At 44.6% G+C, this 19111-nt stretch overlaps 1 protein-coding gene across 1 annotated transcript in view; it reads left to right on the forward strand.

The window, feature by feature from the left end:
- Window positions 1-19111, forward strand: part of LOC107107330 (keratin, type I cytoskeletal 14-like) — a 40531-nt gene that overhangs the window by 4964 nt on the left and 16456 nt on the right. The window contains exons 2-7 of the mRNA XM_015407612.1: window positions 3596-3678; window positions 4407-4563; window positions 5485-5646; window positions 5763-5888; window positions 6793-7013; window positions 8697-8713. Coding sequence (XP_015263098.1) covers window positions 3596-3678; window positions 4407-4563; window positions 5485-5646; window positions 5763-5888; window positions 6793-7013; window positions 8697-8713 — 766 coding nt within the window. The remainder of the gene's footprint in view (window positions 1-3595; window positions 3679-4406; window positions 4564-5484; window positions 5647-5762; window positions 5889-6792; window positions 7014-8696; window positions 8714-19111) is intronic.

A 19111-nucleotide genomic window follows, 5' to 3' on the forward strand; every position in this document is an offset into this window, starting at 1 on the left:
GCTGCTGTACTCATTGAAAATGTTGTTGAACATATCCATGAGCACCTAATTCACACAATTCACTTGTCTATGGGAGACTGTACCCAGGGAATGTTTGCATGAAGGACCTTTAGAACCAATCAGTATAAGGCCAGAGGCAGACAATATAAGAAGCTAGTATGCTAGAGGCATTATTGCCCTAGAGTACATGTATATTTACTTTTCCACTTCATCATCATGGGTGAAACAGATTTTGTAGGTTTTCTAAGCACTCTAAAACCTGGAAATAGAGATGACTGTGGGAAGAGTATCCACAGGGGAGAACATAAGAACATAAGAGAAGCCAATGTTGGATCACGCCAATGGCCCATCTAGTCCAACACTCTGTCACACAGTGGCCAAAAATACCAGGTGCCAACAGGAGGTCCAGCAGTGGGGCCAGGACACTAGAAGCCATCCCACTGTTGCCCCCCCCCAAGCACCAAGAAGACAGTGCATCACCTGCCCCAGCCTGTGAGTTCCTATCTATACCTTGTGGCTAATAGCCACTGATGGACCTCTGCTCTATATGTTTATCCAGTTCCCTCTTTAAGCTGTCCATGCTTGTAGCCCCCGCCACCTCCTGTGACAGTGAATTCCATGTGTCAATCACTCTTTGGGTGAAGAAGTATTTCCTTTTATCTGTTCTAACCGGACTGCTCAGCAATTTAAGAGCCCCAACCGCTTTAACCTTTCTTCATAGGGAAAGTGTTCCAACCCTTTTATCATTCTAGTTGCCCTTTTCTGCACTTTTTCCAATGCTATAATCAGAGGTCATTTCGGGGGGGAACGCAGTTCCCCCGGGTGAGGTGCAGGGGGCGGGGCACATGACGAAGCCCCGCCCCCTGCTTCCGGCCGCCCCGCTTCCGGCCCTCATTCAGCCAGGAGGAGGCAGGAGAAGAGGGAGGGTAAGTTGCTTCCTCCCTGCCTCTCCCCACCCCTGCCTGCCTGGGGCCAGGGAGGGCCTTGGCAGGGCTTCCTCGCACTCCCGCTGGCCTTGCAGGTCCACCGCCGGGCCCCTGATGTCAGGGGGTGTGGCATATGCTAATGAGTTATGCTAATGAGTTCCCCTAGCTCTTTTTCTACGAAATGACCCCTGGCTATAATGTCCTTTTTGAGGTGTGGTGACCAGAACTGTACATAGTACTCCAAATGAGGACGTACGATCGATTTATACAGGGGCCTTGGCTCACTGGTAGAGCATCTGCTTAGCATGCAGAAGGTCCCAGGTTCAATCCTTGGCATTTCCAGCTAAACAGAATGGATAGTAGGTGATGTGAAAGGCCTCAGTCTGAGACCCTGGAGAGCCACAGCCAGTCTGAGTAGACAATACTGACTTTGATGGACCAAAGGTCTGAGGCAGCTTCATCTGTTCATAGGGGTAACGACGGTGTTATTCTACCACTGTCAAAACACACTGCCTATTTTTGGCCTTGTTGCTTTCTACATCCTCTACCTCAGTGGCTCATCTAGTACAGTTGGGACCCTTTGGTGGATTATATTCATTTATTTATTTTATTTTATTTATATCCCGCCCTCCCAAACTGCTGGGTCACAGTTCCCTATGGAGTGGTCATATTTTTGTTGCTATTTGCACAAGGACAGAGAACAAAGATGCCATGCCCTCATCTCTCTCTGCACATATGTTGAGAGGAGCAGTAGAAATAGCAAGATGAGTTCTCTCAATGGTGGAGGCTGCTCCTTTTTAGCAGAACTGGTTCAGAAACTCTGGCTGCTTCTTGGAAATCTGCCAAAGCCTAGTTAGAGCACCTTCCAGAAGCATTGTAAGACATCTATGTGCTGGCATTAGAAGGTCAGGAGGATTCATCTGGTGTTGCCCTTTAATATTTATTAGGTTTTTATTATTCCCCTTCTACTATTTTGCTATCCTTGATGGATAAAACGCAAAGTGTTCCATCTCCTCTTTTTGAATATTTGAAAAGTTGTTAGCATATCCTCTCTTACTCAGTGTAACTGCCTAGGGGCTTTACAGCTGAACTGGGATTCAAGCACGGGACTGTTTGTCCTGGACTCCACTTTACTTTCCACTGAACTCTTTGGTTTTCTTTAAGCACATGAAAGCAAGGAGCCTGTGGTTCAGATATTATTTAAAGAGGGGGAAATATGACAAGAGAATAATAGATGGCTGAACTAAATGCACCTTTATCTCTTCTGTATGTGGGCAATCAAGGTTTATTTTGCTTCAGCCAAGCACACAATTTGTTTATAAAGGAAACACACACACCCGAAAGGCACACAAGGATAGCAGAGAAGCAAATAGTTATTGTAAGAAAATGCTTGCCTGCCTGTACCAGGCTTAGGGTTCATGACTAACACTACCCCAAGCAGGATTGCCAACTTTTTATTTTAAAAATATTGGCTTCCTAGTGAGGTCAAGGGCAGTACCTGGTAGGTCAAGGGTGGGGCTAGAGGAATGTGGCACACCAAGGCACACTCTTAGAGAATATTTCTAGAGAACATGAGAAGTGGGATAGCAGTGCATTTATATGGATGCTTCCCAGTATGGATTTAGGGGCTGGATCTAGCCCACTTTCCTATTCAATCTCAGAGAATTCTCCTCCTTACTACAACCCCTATTCCACATGGCTTCTTTCAATGCACATCCCATGATGCCCAGCCTAATCCTTTTGCGTGGCTAATGGGGACCCCATCCACCATTTTAATCAGCAGAAAGCTGGTTGGTTCCAACCCAGGATGAAAATTTCAGCTCCTTCTCATACCTTGAGCAAAAGCTGAGGAGAAAAAAATTCCCCTCACACCAGAAGTTCCCAGACCAGAGCAGATCGACTGATCAACGTGGCAGTCAGGAGAGAACTGGTGGGATGATGGGGCCCCACCCTCTGGGCATGCGTGGTAGAGGTGCATGCATGCCTGAGGGAGGGGCCCCACATCTCCTCAAGAGCTTGCTAGAAGTTTCCTGGATCGGGGTCGGCACAGGTGCCTATCCCATCAGTGTGATGCATAGAGACCACGATGAAGATCCTACAGTTACAGTGGTGAACATACTTAGATGCTGTTATATAGGTGATCAGTTGATTATTTTAAAGGCCAAATTGCAAGATACACAGTCATGTAAATAAATAAATAATCAGGAACACATATTGACAGCACCCAATTTGCAGTGGTTTGTGTTCGTGATGATCAGTTGTGAATCTGCATAATCCCTTGCAAGCTGGAAAAAGGCACCAGTCAATGTACAGCACTGGGAGTCTAAACCAATCCTTATTCTAATACGTCACTCAGTCTTCATTTACCAAATGATGCCCATATGACCATCTTATAGCAAGGTCCGTACAAAGTCCATGTTGCAGATATGGCTGGATAGGTGAACCAACTTTTCCCCCAGATTTGTTAAGCATGTGATGGACTGCAGTACTGGTACACAACGAGAGAACTTGGAAGGTCATTTCAGCTTATTGACACAAATGAGTCTTTCCATGTATACCGCCATGTGAAACAAACTATACGCACTGACCTCCAAAGTCACTGTAAGAAAATTAACAGATCTGTATAGAAAACAAATGATCCTAAGCCTGTGTTGTTCGCTTTCTTCCAGATCCTTGATGCAACAATTGAAAACTCAAAAATTGTCCTGCAGATTGACAATGCCAGGCTGGCTGCTGATGATTTCAAAACCAAGTAAGTATATCCTGCACAAATACAGAATTTGAAAGACTTTAAATACATAATCATTTCCAAATTAGTGTGAGGGGATACTGAAAAAACAAATAGGTCATAAGAGATCCATTCAGAGACCACCAGCATTGGTTAATATTTAAACTGTCATCCAAGCAGAGCCTTTTGCAGGTGCCAAGCTGCAAATGGGCAAAATCAACAACGCCGGTACCTGTGCCTTCTCCCTTGTGGGCCCCACTTTGTGGAACGGCCGGCCTGAGGAGGTCGGGAAGGCTCTTTCTGCAAACTATGCAAGACTGAATTACGCAAGAGGGCTTTTCTATGCAGGCAAGAGGGTAGTGCTGTACAAAAGGCTTCAGAGATACTTGGATGAATCATTGGGGACTGTAGTTCTGGTTGGATCCTGTTGTGTAATTTTGTATCTTTAAATGTATCTGGTGGGTTCTACAACCTAAATCTTAATCCATTGCTTATTGAATGTTCCCTCTTGATTGCATTGACTCACACTGTGTAATCCACCTTGAGTCCCGGTGAGAAAGATGGAGTATAAATAATGTAAATAAATAAATAAATAAAAATCTTCCTGGTCCCATCCACTCAGGATTTGACCCTCCCCTGAGAATTATCTCCAGCGGGCTCCAGAACATGGAGAAAGGACTAATTTTATTGGCACTTTTAAACCAATGTGTAGATTTTAGCGATTCCTATACATTTGCTGTGCTTTCTTAAAGGTTTGAGACAGAGCAAGCTCTGCGCATGAGTGTTGAGGGTGACATCAATGGACTACGCAGAGTCCTGGATGAGCTGACCTTGGCTAGGACTGATCTGGAGTTGCAGATCGAAAGTCTGAAGGAGGAACTTGCCTACCTCAAGAAGAACCATGAGGAGGTAAAGAAAGCAAGGACAATCTTTTGAAACATGGCAGCATCGGAATATGTCCAGTGATAGTAAGAAAAGAGGGACCACTCCTCATGTAGGACAGTTCTGCACTAAGTGATATGAAGGTCATACAGTGGCATAACAAGGATTACTGTCTCCCTCAGTAATTGCTTGTACCTTTGTAGTTGAGACCCAACTCACATGATTGGAATTATGGAATAGTCTATTTATTAGAAGGGGGCAGCGGTGGCTCAGAGGTTAAGACAGTGAGCTGCAGACTGGAAGGTCTGTAGTTCAGCAGTTCAAGACCCTAATGCTGTCTCTGGCCCCAGCTCCTGCCAGCCTAGCAGTTCAAAAGCAAGTAATTGCAGGTAGATAAATAGGAAGCTAATTCGGTGGGAAGCTAACAGCGTTCTGTGTGCCTTGTTGTTTAGACATGCTGGCCACATGACCATGGAAACGTCTTAGGACAGCGCTGGCTTTTTGGCTTGGAAACAGATATGAGCACTGCCCCCTAGAGTTGGATTTGACTGGCTTTCGAGCAAGGGAAACCTTTACATTTATTTATTAGAAAGATATTTTTTGAAATAGGGTATTATAAGACTTCATAGATTGAAGCAATTGTCTTGAGAGAAAGATGGAGTAAGGGGTTATTTCCCATTGAGGCACAAGCCTTTGGGTAAATACCAAGAGGAAACTGAACTGTTAATTCAATCTGTCTAACCTACAAGGCTGTTAAGGACAGAGTATTTTGAAAGTCATTAATTCATAAGGTTGTTGTAAATTGGAAGCAACTTGATGGAACATAACCCACATATTAGGTTAGCTGTTCTGAGCAACCAGACATCCCTTCTAATAGTAATGTTTAAAATGAGTTATTGCTATACAAATATATCATAAATTTATGTCTCTGCCTTTTCTATTTTACAGGAGATGGCTTCCCTTTCAGGGCAACTTGGAGGCCAAGTGAGTGTGGAAGTTGACTCTGCCCCAGGCATTGATCTCACCAAGATCCTGGCTGATATGAGAGACCAGTATGAACTGATGGCTGATAAGAACAGAAGGGAAGCTGAGGCTTGGTTCACCAGCAAGGTGAGAAAGAACGGATGGGGGGGAATTTCACAGCAGGGCTCGGGAAGGTTCATTCGGGAAGGTTCACTTTCACAAAATCATACTCTGGTTTATAAATATCTTCTCCCCTAATACAGACTGAAGAACTGAATCAAGAAGTTGCTGTCAACACCGAACAGCTTCAGTCCAGCAAGACGGAGATCACAGACTTGAGACGCACCCTCCAAGGCCTGGAGATTGAGCTCCAGTCTCAGATTAGCATGGTAAAGTGAATGGCGACCAGTATTTCCACACCTGAGTGCTCTGCAGCACTGATGCTGAAATAAGTAGATCTTTCAACAAGAAGGTTCAGCTTTTCTTGGGGGGACACATGGACGGTGGAATAACTAACTTGTCTGGAGCCTAGTCCTATTTATTTATTCATTCATTTATTATTTTATGTACAAGGGCACGTTTCCTCACAAAAACTGAGCTCAAGGGGGCTATAAGTACTCTAAATAAATAAAATGAGATTTACACAGAATGGTCTACATTAAAACAGAGGACATTAAAATCTCAGTAAAACCTAGTATATATATATCAGAAAGTTATCCAAGACAATTTAGAATTCAATATACTTTACCAAACTTATCTTCTGAACAGAATATAGGGGCTGTGGCTCAGTGTTGGAGCATCTGCTTGGCATGCAGAAGGTCCCAGGTTCAATCCCTAGGATCTCCAGTTAAAAGTACCAGGTAACAGGTGATGTGAAAGACCCTCAGAACCTGAGACCCTGGAGAACCGCTGCCAGTGTGAGTAGAAAGCACTGACTATTATAGGCCAATGGTCTGATTCAGTATAAGGCAGCTTAATGTGTGTTCCAGTGGGAAGGAGCCAGTTAAAATGTAGCAATAAAAACCTAGTAAACATTAAAATACAACACCAGATGAATCCTGGCCATCTAAGGCTAGCACATAAATGTCTTACAATGCTTCTGAAAGATAATCTAATTGATTTTGGCAGATTACTGAGAAGCAAGTGTATAGAGTTATAGAATCAGGTTCAAATAAACAATGTCAATATTGCAGCATTTCTGTTCCCCAGTCCAGTTTTCTGCCATGCCTGAAAAGTTGCACTCTCCTTTGGCCCTTGAGCCCCCTTTCTCATCCCTGCAACTTCTCTTCTCAGAAAAATGCACTGGAAAACACCTTGGCAGACACGGAATGTCGCTACAGTGCCCAGCTGGCCCAGATCCAGGGTCTGATCGGCAACATCGAAGGGCAACTGGTTGAGCTCCGATCCGACATGGAGCGTCAAAACAGTGACTATAAGATCCTGATGGACATCAAGAGCCGCCTGGAGCAGGAGATTGAGACTTACCGCAAGCTTTTGGATGGCCAAGATCTCCAGTAAGTTATCTTGATGGACTCTAATGACCTAACATTTAGAGACAATATATCTCTGAGTGCTAGGGATGCCAGCCTCCAGGTGGGACCTGGGGATCCCCTGGAATTACAGGTTCATCTCCAGACTACAGAGATCAGTTCCTCTGGAGAAAATGGATGCTTTGGAGGGTGGACTCTGTGGTATTGTACCCCACTGTGGTCCCTGTCCTCCCTAGGCTCCACCCCCAAATCTCTAGGAGTTTCCCAACCTGGAGCTGGCAACCCTTCCCCCTACTCCCCAGTGGTGGACAGGAGGGATCTGGCAACCCTAATGCCAGCTTCTGTGTATTGAACAACAGGCCATGAATCTTGCTTGACCATTTCCTTATGACAGATTGCTAGGTTGATAGCCATTGGAAGAACACAAAATGACCGAGTAATGTGAGGTCTACCCTTGCATCAAAAAACTGTTAGTACCTTTTCCCCAGCTTATCACCTGCATTCTTATTTGCTGTGTTGTAGAACAAAATCATTACTTTTGTATAAAACAGGGGTTCCAGACTGAGAGATCTGCAGTACCATCCTAAGCAATGTTATATACTTCTAAATCCGTAACTCTGTTTTGGATGGCAGCGCAGAGGATGCAGGATGGAAGCAGATGTCTATACCAGAATCACCATCTTTGCTTTTTAATTTAGAATTCTTAGCACTCATGAAAATGAGAAATTCAATAAACAGCTATTTGAAATCACTGTATTTATTTGAAAGAAAAATGACCTCCTTAAAATGTTATACACACAGAAACATATTATTGGATGTAACTGTATATAAATGTAGATGACCTCCACCTCTTTTTCTGATGACATAAAACTAGGTAAAGGTAAAGGTTCCCTTGCTCAAAAGCCAGTCGAATCCGACTCTAGGGTTGCGGTGCTCATCTCCGTTTCAAAGCCGAAGAGCCAGCGCTGTCCGAAGACGTTTCCGTGGTCATGTGGCCGGCATGACTAAACACCAAGGCACACGGAACGCTGTTACCTTCCCACCGAAGTGGTCCCTATTTATCTACTTGCAATTTCTTGCTTTCGAACTGCTAGGTTGGCAGGAGCTGGAACTAGAGACAGGAGCTCACCCTGTCTTGCGGCACCCGGATCTTGAACCGCTGAACTACTGACCTTCCACAGTCTGCAGTTCAGCGTCTTAACCACTTGAGCCACCGCAGCTCCCTGACATAAAACTAGGCTAATAATAAATAATAAAAATAAATAAATAAATAAAAAATAATAAATAATAAAAATAATAAATAAAAATAGGCTACTATTTGAGTAGTATGAGTAATATTATTCTATATGACCTGGCAATGTGCAAAGTATTAGGTATGTGTTTTAAGAGATGATACAGTGAGTAAAGCATTTTTAAACCTTGACCTCATTGCTCCAAGACACAGATTTGTGGCTTGCTTTGACTGCCAATATACGGTACTTGTTTACTGCTCTGTATTATTCCACCACTACTCCTGCAGTTTGAAATTGGGTTCTGGATTTCCAGACATTTCCACCCTTTTCTGAAATAAAAGCCAAACCCTGCTTTGGAAAAGGCAATGAGGCAAGAGATTCTCCTTTAGAAAATAGCCCCATCCCATTTGTGATGACCCAAAGCTTGTTTGCCGTGACAGTGACAGTGAATTTTTCCTCTTTTTGTTTCCCACAGATTTTCAGGAATTCATGGTAAGGTTTCTTCCATTCATATGGTAATAGGAGGGGGTATTTAATAGAACTATTATGGGATATGCTACAGAGCTTGCATGTTGAGGTCTGTGGCATGGTACTCCTTTTTCAGCCAAACTGTTTTCGTGTGGCAGGCTATAATCCAGATTCTGTGAGATTTTGCTTGAGTTCAGAGATCACAAACCCAAACTCTTAGAAGGAGGAAGCCTCTAGCAGGGTCACTCCAGAGCTATTTTAATTTAATTCTGCCTGCACCTCCATTCTTCTGACTCTATCTATATATCTAATTCCCAAGGCACCCCCTGCATGTGGATATCTAAATCCACACATCGGGGGCACCTGGGGGGCAGGGAGATTTTCCTGCACATGTGGGGCAATGCCCAGGTGTGCAGAAAAATCTGAAAACTGTAAAAAAAATATAGGAGGGATAATTAAATCCCCCCAAAAGTAAAAGAGCATCCTCTGCACATGCGCAGGGAATGCTCTTAGAACGGCTTTGCCACCGCCACCACCAGAGAGGGAGAGGGGGAGGGAGGGAGAAAGTTTGGCGGGCTGGTGGCTGTAAACTGCTCAGGCCTCACCGCCGCCTGGGGAGGGAGAAAGTTTGGCGGGCCAGCGAGGCCTCACCACTGCTGCCAGGGAGAGAGGGAGGGAGGGAGAAAGTTTGTCAGGCCGGCAAGGCCTCCCCGCCACCGGGGGAGGGGGGAGGGAGAAAGTTCGGCTCTTCTCTATTGAAAGAACATAAGGAACCAACTAGTTATGCAGATCTCAGTGATATACCAGCATCGTGGGTCTTAGAAATAGTCTGTTAGTGCTCTATATGCAGGAAATTTTCTCCTTAGGGGGACCATTCAACCGCCTTGCCGCTGTTACCACCGCTAGGGGACAGGGGAAGCTTGGAGGGGCATGGGCCTTGCCATGGGTGCCGGGGATGGGGGACAGGGGAGAAGGCTCACCTGCGGCTGCTTCCTTCTCCCGTGGAGCTTCTCCCCCCCCCCGCGCGCGAGTATCCCAGGTCCCTCTTCTTGTACTACTCTATCCTCCTTTTTTTAAACTTCATCCTCTCTGACTGTTTTCTCCATGCTTCTGCTTCCTATGGTTTAATGCCTTATGCGTATGATGCATCATAAATCCTTCTGCCAACCTTCAGGTGGCCATGCAAAATTATATATCACTGTATACACTAAATATATGTTTATGGCAGAACAATTTTATGCTTTATTTCTTTTTCTTTTTATATTTTTCAACACTGTTATCTAAAGTTTGGTATCAAATATTATCAAAAATATATTTCACCTAAACAATACATAGAGAAAAGTATGTTTCACCCAAACAATACATTGAGTACAGGTTTACATTCAGACAGCACCTTGTCAGTATCACTATCACTAGTCCCCAAACAATACATCAATACAACAATACTGTGACCCTCAGTTTTTGTATTAACCTTCAGGAGATCTGCTAGTTCAATTGATCCCTGGGCAACAGAGATCAGTTCCCCCGGAGAAAATGGCTGCTCTGGTGTGGACTCTAGGATGTTATATCCCACTGAAGTTCTTCCCATCTCCAGACCCCGCCCTCCCCAGGCTCCACCCAAAAAATCTCTCTCTTTTTTTTAAGCCCCCGGTGGGGATTTTTTATTGATAAAACTACAACAGAAAAGAAGGGAGTGGGAAAACTACATATACAGGAGAAAGTAAAGAACCCACTACTAACTAAAAACCCAAGAGAGGAGATCCTTCAACTAGCTTAGATACATCAAGTCTTCTCATCGTTGATCCCTTTATAAACTGAGTCAAACATTTATAGCCCTTTTCCCTTAGAGTTTAAATTTAACTGTCTAATAACAGTACCCCCAATCATCCCAAAACCAGAGTTCTCAAAGGCACAATTCAGAGTCCCTTCAGCCTTTACTTCTTCTTTTCCCTTCTCTTCCGCAACTTATAAGAACTTTTTGGAGCTACTGCCCCTTGCTCAGACAGAGAGTCCTCTCCAGAAGAACCAGTTTCTAGCTCGCCACTGGACTTGCTGTCCTCATCTTTTTCCTTGTCCTCTGGTCTTTCCAACTGATCCCTTAGGAATTCTTGAGCTTTCAGAACAGAGTCAATCTTTTCTTTTTTATCTTTGAAAAAAGGTAAAAAGGGCCTTCTGGAAATAGCCATTTATATCCAACTGAGTTTGTTTGAAGAAAAAGAACAAGTTCTTTATATTTCTTTCTGCGTTTTCTTACTTCAAATGGAATATCCTTTAGAGTTCTGATGGTATTCTCCCCTGCTTTCAGGGGTGCTGCGGCAACCGCTTTCAGGATAGCATCCCTGACGTGCCTCTTCGAGAATCTTACTACAATTTCCCCAGGCAGATTATTTTTCTTTATATATCCTGAGTATGATCTGTGAGCCACATCCATATCGTTGAGCAGCAATTCTGCCTTCATTTCTGTTACTGGGGCTAGTAGCTCACTCATCAGTTCTTTAAGATTCTCCCCTCTGTTCTCTGGCACACCCTGGAAGCGCAGGACCATGTTGGCCTTATCCATTTGGACTTGCAGCATTTGATCTTCCGAGGAGGTTTGTTTCTTTTCCAACTTTTGCACTTTCTTCTTCACTTTCTGCGTAGTTGAAGCCACTTCCTTTACCTTCTCAGCATCTTGCTTCATTATTTGTTTTAAATCGTTTATTTGAGTTTGTTGTACAGTAATGCCTTGAGTAACCACGGACATCTGTTCTTTGAAGTTATTCAGCTGTTCCAGTAGAGGGCGCATATAGTCAGCTACAGCCTTTGCCGTCTCACTGGTAGTTTCCGTTTTTGGACTCTCCGGTTTCGTTTTCAAAAGTCTTTCTTTGTCCCTCTTCCCCGCCATCTTTATCGTTTGTTTACTTTCGCAAACTTTTAAAAAGTCTCTGAATGTGCGCTTGACCGCTTAGACTCGCTTAGCTAAGTACTTCTAGGCAGTTTTTTTCTGCGTTCTCTTCCGCTCCCCCCCTCAATCACTCAAAAATTCATGCGCATGGGAGGCGTCCCTCCCCCGCTTGCTTTTTTCTCCCGTTCAGTGGGGTGGGGTGGGGAGCTATCTTTTCCTCTTTAAATGCTACAAAATTGACTCACATTCATAATCAGTCATTCGACATCGCTTTCATTTCGTTTCTGCCGTGTGATCTCCTGCACTCGGCCCGGTCAGCGTCACTAAGCCCATTCGGTCTCACAGCACGGAGAACCGTCGGAACGAAGAGGTGCCTCAATTCTCAGGCATTCCGCCCTCGAAGAGGCAACCTCTTAAAAGTTCCATGGCCAGGGTCCCTTCACCGGGCCCCTGGTGGGGTCTGTGAGCCTGCGCACCCCCTTCTTCGGCTGGAGAGCAGCTTCACCCCCAGGAGGTCCGGGAGGTGAGTCTGCTAGTGCACCGCCATAAACCGGAAGTCCACCCCCCAAATCTCCAGGGATTTCCCCACCCAGAGCTGGCAACCCTATGGAGCTTTGAGCAGAGGCTGCTTTAGTAGCCGCTGAAAGAATAGCATATGGAATTAGTAAACTGAGACCTGTGTAGTAAGGGAGATTCAGCCTGAAAAAAGTAAACAAGACCAGCAGGGCCAAGGGGCCATGAAATACTGGAAATACTAGTCAAATGTAGTTATGCAAAAATTCATCGTTAATAGAGAAAATACAGAGATCTCTCACTAGTTATGTTAAGCTAGACTGGGATGCAGCTGTGTAGCTGGATTTAATTAATGTTTCCTTCTTTCTCCTTTGTTGTACTGCAGACAAAACAAGTGATGGCAAGAAGTAGTGGACACTCTGCTTCAAGAAGGAAGATACCAGGCAGCCAGAGAGAAAGGAGTGGGGCAGCTGCTGTTGCTAACCCATGGAATTTAGGATTTCAAAATCATTTGCAGTAAAAGCTCTTGGATATGCATTCTGGGTAGGGATAGGGTGGTGGCATCCTGCAGTTCCCTTGCATTATTATTCTGTGGTTTCACTGAGCCTTGGGTTCTACACCAGTTATCTTTTGGCAAGAAAGAAGAATTTTGGAAAACTGATAACAGATTTTGTATATGAAAAAATATTTCATTCATTTTTGTTACTTCTCTATATTAGCAAAACAGGAGGTTTTGAAGGGCTTTTTTGCACCTTTTTTACATTTCACAAAAGTGTATGAGCAAAATACAAATAATTAAAACTCTTTTTTCAAAACTAAGCTCTTGTGTGCCAAAAATGTGGGTTTTTAAAAAAACCATTAAAGAAGTTTCTGCAGGTGTGTACCAGCACCTCTGCGCAATGAAACAACAACCCTGGAAGAACCCCAGATTCGACTCTGAATTCTACATCTCCCATTCTGGGTGGCTGAAGATAATTTGAGGGTTAGATTATTTGATTTAGCCTTTACTGCTTTTATCTTTTATGTATATCTCTGTGTTATCTAATAAAAATCCTTCCTGCAAATATAAACTTTCAAATATTCCTGCTCATTATTGCATAAAACAAAAATACAAATAACTCTCTACTAATCAGGATTCAGACTTTCTGGTGACTTTCAAAGTATTTTGCATACAGATGGTGTCTCGATTGAATTATGCCACCAAGAGTCACCACCAACATTTGCCAGATGGATCAACAATGTGATACATGAAATCATTAAAAACAAAAAGTTAAATCCAGATGAAAGCTGTGATCCTAAACACACTTACTAGGGAGTAAGTCCTGATTAGCTCAATGGCACTTCTGAATAAGCATGCTTAGCATTGAATAGCATGTGATCTGGAACAACTTCTATGATCAAGATTCAACATTCATGGTCATCTATAATCCCCATGTTGCCCATCAGCATGCACCAAAAAGGTGCAAAAAGCTTTCTAGGGTCACGATCACATGCACAATTAGCTGTGCCATAGGCGCGAATGCCAGGCAGATTTAAAGGGCGCAATCAGACATGAACATCTGGGGAACGCCCCACACCCATCAGCACCTGATTTTGCTCTGCCGCAGAAGTGGAGTAAAAAGACACCAGGGAAAGTCCAGTAGCAAATGGGTTGCTACGGGCCATGGACGGACTTTCCTCTGTCTGATCACTCCAGCGTGCTCTCATGGCATCGGGATGGTCTGATCAGGCCATCCCAATTCCATGCCGTTGTCCCCCCGCCCCTTCTCAGTATGTGCATCATCACACACTCCATAGGGAGCCCTCCGTGCTGAGATGCAATTCATCGATTCCCCATTTAAGTGAATCAGAAACAAACAGGGAAAAACCCTAACTCACCCGCAGTTGCGTCTGATCACACAGTGGCGGGCTGCCCCCGCAGCTTCAAAGGACTGTGTGATTGTGCAACTATGGGTCAAATTCCTCTGGGGGGGAATAGCCTTACTTCCCCCATGGTTTATCTCAGGCGTGTGACCACACCCTAGCATTTTTATCCACCTTCACTGTAGTATAGGGTTGCCAGGTGCCTTTAGCCCGCTGACATAGGGGTGGGGGGGATGTTCCAGGAGTGAGAAATAACATTGCCCCCCATCCCACCAAAACCGTGACGTCACACGCAACATGCCTGTGTCACCCGGAAGTAACATTGACAACACTGGGGGGGGGGGTGATGCTCTGACTTTTGGGCAAAACTCTATGGTAAAATAGACATCAAACCACTTTCGGGTGATGCAGGCATGTCGCGTGCAATGTTGCTGTTTGGGGGAGACTCCCTCTCACCAGCCAGGTGCCTGGCGGCAGGCAGGCAGGAACCCACAAAATCAGGAGATTGCCCCACCCCCACTGGGCAAATGGCAACCCTACTGTAGTATGAGAGGGTGAATTCAGAACATTCTTAGGCTTCCCTAAAGTAACTGTTGAGAGGCCTGGGGAGCCAGGAGAATGATGACATTTTCTTCACTGGCATGATGAGACAGATGCCTGACTTCCCAAGCAGTTAGTTCTACACTCCATTCAGGGAGCCAGTATGGCATAGTGGTATCAGACTAGGATTTGGGAGACCCAGGTTTGAATCCCTACTCTGCTAAGGGAGCTTGTGGGATGACCTTGGCCTAAACTACCTCACAGGGTTGTAGTGAGGATAAAATGGAGGACAGGAGAATGATGTAAGTAGCTTTGGATCCCCGTTAGGGAAAAAGGTGGGGTGTAAATAAAGTGATTGAAATATTTTCCAGCCATGGGTTTCTTCCTCCAAGAAAAACACCTGCAGTAGCCTGGAATCCGGAGCAGAAAACAGGTGAAGAGTGGGCCTTCCTTTCCATTGTTTGCTTACAATTGTTCCTCCCCAAAGCTGCTTTCTTATGGGGGGGTACCCATAGTTTTTCACCCACAAGAACGAGAAAAAGCTATCCAGAGGGGAAAAATTATAAGGAGACCAATTGCTGGCATGGAAAAAAAGGTTAAGGAACCTTTTACTCTCTTGTCTGTTTAATATAACAGGTTCTTGTCGGTGGTCTTCCTGGGGTGGGGGGACACTTGGAAAAAGAACAACAGAGATGTGCCATTTGGACCTTGGACCTTGACTCAGCAAATGGTCACCTGTATTCATTGATGGAAACAGATAGCGCTTGGAGGTAACTCTGGCAGCTGCAACCCATGCAGGAGTTAGAATGAAGGGGCCATACAGGCCATCTAGTCCAACCCCCTGCTCAATTCAGGATCAGCCTAGAGCATCCCTGACAAGAGTTTGTCCAGCCGCTGCTGAAAGACTGCCAGGGAGGGGGAGCTCACCACCTCCCTAGGCAGCTGATTCCACTGTTGCACAACTCTTCCTGAAGAAAAGTTCTTCCTAAAATCCAGCTGGTACCTTCCCACCTTTAATTTAAACCCATTGTTGCGAGTCCTGCCCTCTGCTGCCAGCAGGAACAGCTCCCTGTCCTCCTCTAAGTGACCAGCCCTTCAAATACCTAAAGAGAACAATCCTGTCCCAGACTGAACATTCCCACAGTGTCCCACAGTCTTGTGTGAGAGCCCAACTGTCCATGTGGGCATTTTTTAAAAAAGTAATGATTAACCTAATGGGGTTGTGAAGAGTTGGACTCGACTGTGCGACTGAACAACAACCTAATTCTACTTCTAGGTAATTTTAAAACATTGTTTGCTGTATGCTCAAAGAAGGTTAAATGATCATAGGTTAAGTGCCCAGCTCTGATATTTCATGCTGTTACATGTAATGGCTACTTCTGCTTTTCCAAGCAGTCATCAAGCTGAAAGGACTTTGATGTGGGTGTTCTGATATATGCCACTTTTACAGTGTTGCAACCCAACTGACCATGACTTGGGTGGGACATTGATGAGGGAGTGTCCGTGTCATAATCAGCATGTAACATTATCTACCCCAGTTTCATGACATGAGGAAGAACAGGATGTATAAGATCAGGATGTTCTCTTCCAACAGAGCTTCAGGCTAGGACACACATATAAGCCATGCACCATATTTTCCAAGGCAATCTCTCCCATACTTGAATGAGATCCTGATGAAGTGTCAGGTTCTGCTGCTGTTGCAGCAGCAAATCACAGCTCGGAGCAGAACTTGGCACTTGATAAGTATCAGCTTCCCTTGAGGTCATTATATATGGAAGCCACTTAGCACCTTCACGGGGAAGGCAGACCTAACTTGCACACATACAGAGAGAAAACTGATTTCTTGGCCTTAAGTTCCTTCCTCTTTACTGAGAAAAGCTTCTTGCAAAAGCCATGTTATATACCCCATGGTACAATACGGTGTTCCACACAAAACACTAGCACACTGACATCCTTTTAATACTCTGGAAGGAATTTTAGCACTGAACACAGACTGCATTTGGAGGCTAACGAGGCTAGCGTGGTGCACTGGTTAAGAGCAGCAGACTCTAATCTGGAGACCTGAAGCTGTTAGGTCAGTCACAGTTCTCTCAGAACTCTCTCAGCCCCACCTCCCTTACACAAGATGCTTGTTGTGGGGATAGGAAGGGAAAGGTGATTGTAAGCCACTGATAAACTGCACTGTCTTTGCTGCCTGAATGTTGAAATGCCAAAATGATCTTTTTTGTTTGCTTTTGTGCTTTCTGCTTCTTCTTTCAGTGCAGCTGAATAAGCAATCATCAGTTTGGGTAGTTTTAAGACAGTTAACGTGTGAATACAAGAAGCTGCCTTACACTGAACCAGACCATTGCTCCATCAAGATTTGTATTGTCTACTCAGACAGGCAGTGGCTCTTCAGGATCTCAGACAGAGGTCTTTCCCATGACCTACCACCTGGGCCTTTTAATTGGAGATGCTGGGGACTGAACCTGGGACCTTCTGCATGCTGAAAGCAGATGCTGTTCCACTAAGCCACAGCCAAATGAGAACTAGCTATTTTTTCTTCTCTTTACCTCCAGGAAAGGTGCCATGTCCTAACACTACTCAAAAAAATGTGAGAGTAAGCAATACATGGGCATTATTGAGTTGGTAATGATTCATAGGTGAAGACAAATACAGTCTTGAATTTGCAGATGTTCCATAGTGCACATTCTATCCTATCCTTTCATCTATGCACAAGCTAAATTCTTATGAATACTTCTTTCAAAACAACACCATTTTTTCTCCAATAGTTTTATTTCTTTAGGCTGTGGTCACACGGAGCATTAGCCACGCTACTGAGACGGATGATAGGTGGATTTTCCGAGTGCGATCACACCGCAACATCTGGGAAGCGTAGAGCTCCGATGACGAACCCGAGGCTTCCCGCCGAAGATGCAGAGTTAAAAACGAGTACCTCCGAGGTACTAGTTTCCGGAAACCGCGGGGCAAGGGCTGGCGTCTAATCACGTTTCCGGTGGTAGTCTGTGGCATCTGGCGCCCGCCCATGTCCCGTCACAAACAGGGTTTTTTTTCCCAAGTCTCCACAGGATGCGCACAAGCACCCAACCGCACATGAGCACTAAGAGGAAAGCAAAAGTTCCGTTGCTCCGCAGAATCACGCATGCCATTGGTGAGATTGCGCTGCGCCGCTTCTTTGCCGTGCTGCAGGATCGTCGTGTGATCGCCACCTCGCCCCTACCCACAGAACCTCGACGGGATGTGTGATCGGCGGCCGCGCGTTATCTTGCTCCAGGCCAAACTGCCACGCTTCCCCCCACATTTTACGGCCCATGTGACCGGGACTGTTATGTCTTGAGAGACATAATGGTAAAAGCTTGATCTACCATAGCTCATTATGCGGATTGTAAATACTGACCAATGGTGTGTATTCTGGAGGGAATGGGTTTGATTGGACGTTATGTAACAATTGTGATTGCATGTAACAAACCTAATGTGATTGGTTGTTGTGAAACATTGTAGGTGTGGCTATCTCAGCCAGAATTGTATATAAGTTGCCATTTTGCCTATGGAAGTTTTCTAGCTGGTCTAGCACCTACGGCTGAGCCTTCATGCTGTTATCACTGAAATAAAGCTGAAATCACTTGTTGAACTGTTCCTCCGAGTTAAGTGTCATACTTAATAGGGACCTTAGAAAATCTTTATGTCCCCTTTCCAGTAACCTGCCCCAGGAGGCTTACAAAATAAAAAGAATAAAAATAAAGCACTTAAAAAAAATTAAAATCTAGTCCAACAAAATCCAGCCCAACATAAAAACATAGATCATTAAAAAAAACACAGATAGGTTAAAATAACAGTTTCCAGGCAAAAATAGTGGGGGTGTGTGTGTGTTTAAATCAACCCCTTAATTAAATGCCTCGGTGGGAGAAAAAAAAACACTTTGGTTTGTGCCTAAAAAAAAGCAATGTAGGTTTCAGGTGAGACTCAAGGGGAAGGGAATTCCACCAGTGAGGTGTCACAACTAAAAAAGCCCTGCCTCTGGTGGCTACCTGCCTCCCCTCTAAAGGCAGGGGCACAGACAGCAAGACCTGGCAGGAAGATGTTAACTGTGGGGCTGGACAATATTCAGGAACAAGCACTTTGAATTGTGCCCAGAAACAAACAAGCAACCAGTAATTTGCATGTGGTATGCTGAACTGGTCTTCCAAATAATTCCATATGTGGCCAAATTTCAAGTCAACATCTCCTTGCTGGAATCACTTTCTTGGGGATAGATAGATGATGATAGATAGATAGATAGATAGATAGATAGATAGATAGATAGATAGATAGATAGATAGATGATAGATAGATAGATAGATAGATACATAGATAGATAGATGATAGATAGATGTCAGCAAGCTGCCAATATTTTGCCAATGTGCTGTTTTCATTTTGTATGTGTGTGCGCTTGCCTCTTTCATTGTAGAACCGTAGATGCGCATGTCTATGTAGCTCGCCGAAACAATTATCTCGCCCAAGGCCACAGGTGGACGCAAGAGCTTGTTAGTGTAGAGAAGTTCTCATTAGACACCGTGAGAAGAAGATAACATGAGAGGCCTGGGGCCGTTAGTTCTCGGGCCCAAGGCGCGAGCGGGAACCCC

The sequence above is a fragment of the Gekko japonicus genome, unplaced genomic scaffold, assembly GCF_001447785.1.
Source record: "Gekko japonicus isolate JY-2015 unplaced genomic scaffold, Gekko_japonicus_V1.1 scaffold1363, whole genome shotgun sequence".
In the NCBI taxonomy this organism is placed as follows: Eukaryota; Metazoa; Chordata; class Lepidosauria; order Squamata; family Gekkonidae; genus Gekko; species Gekko japonicus.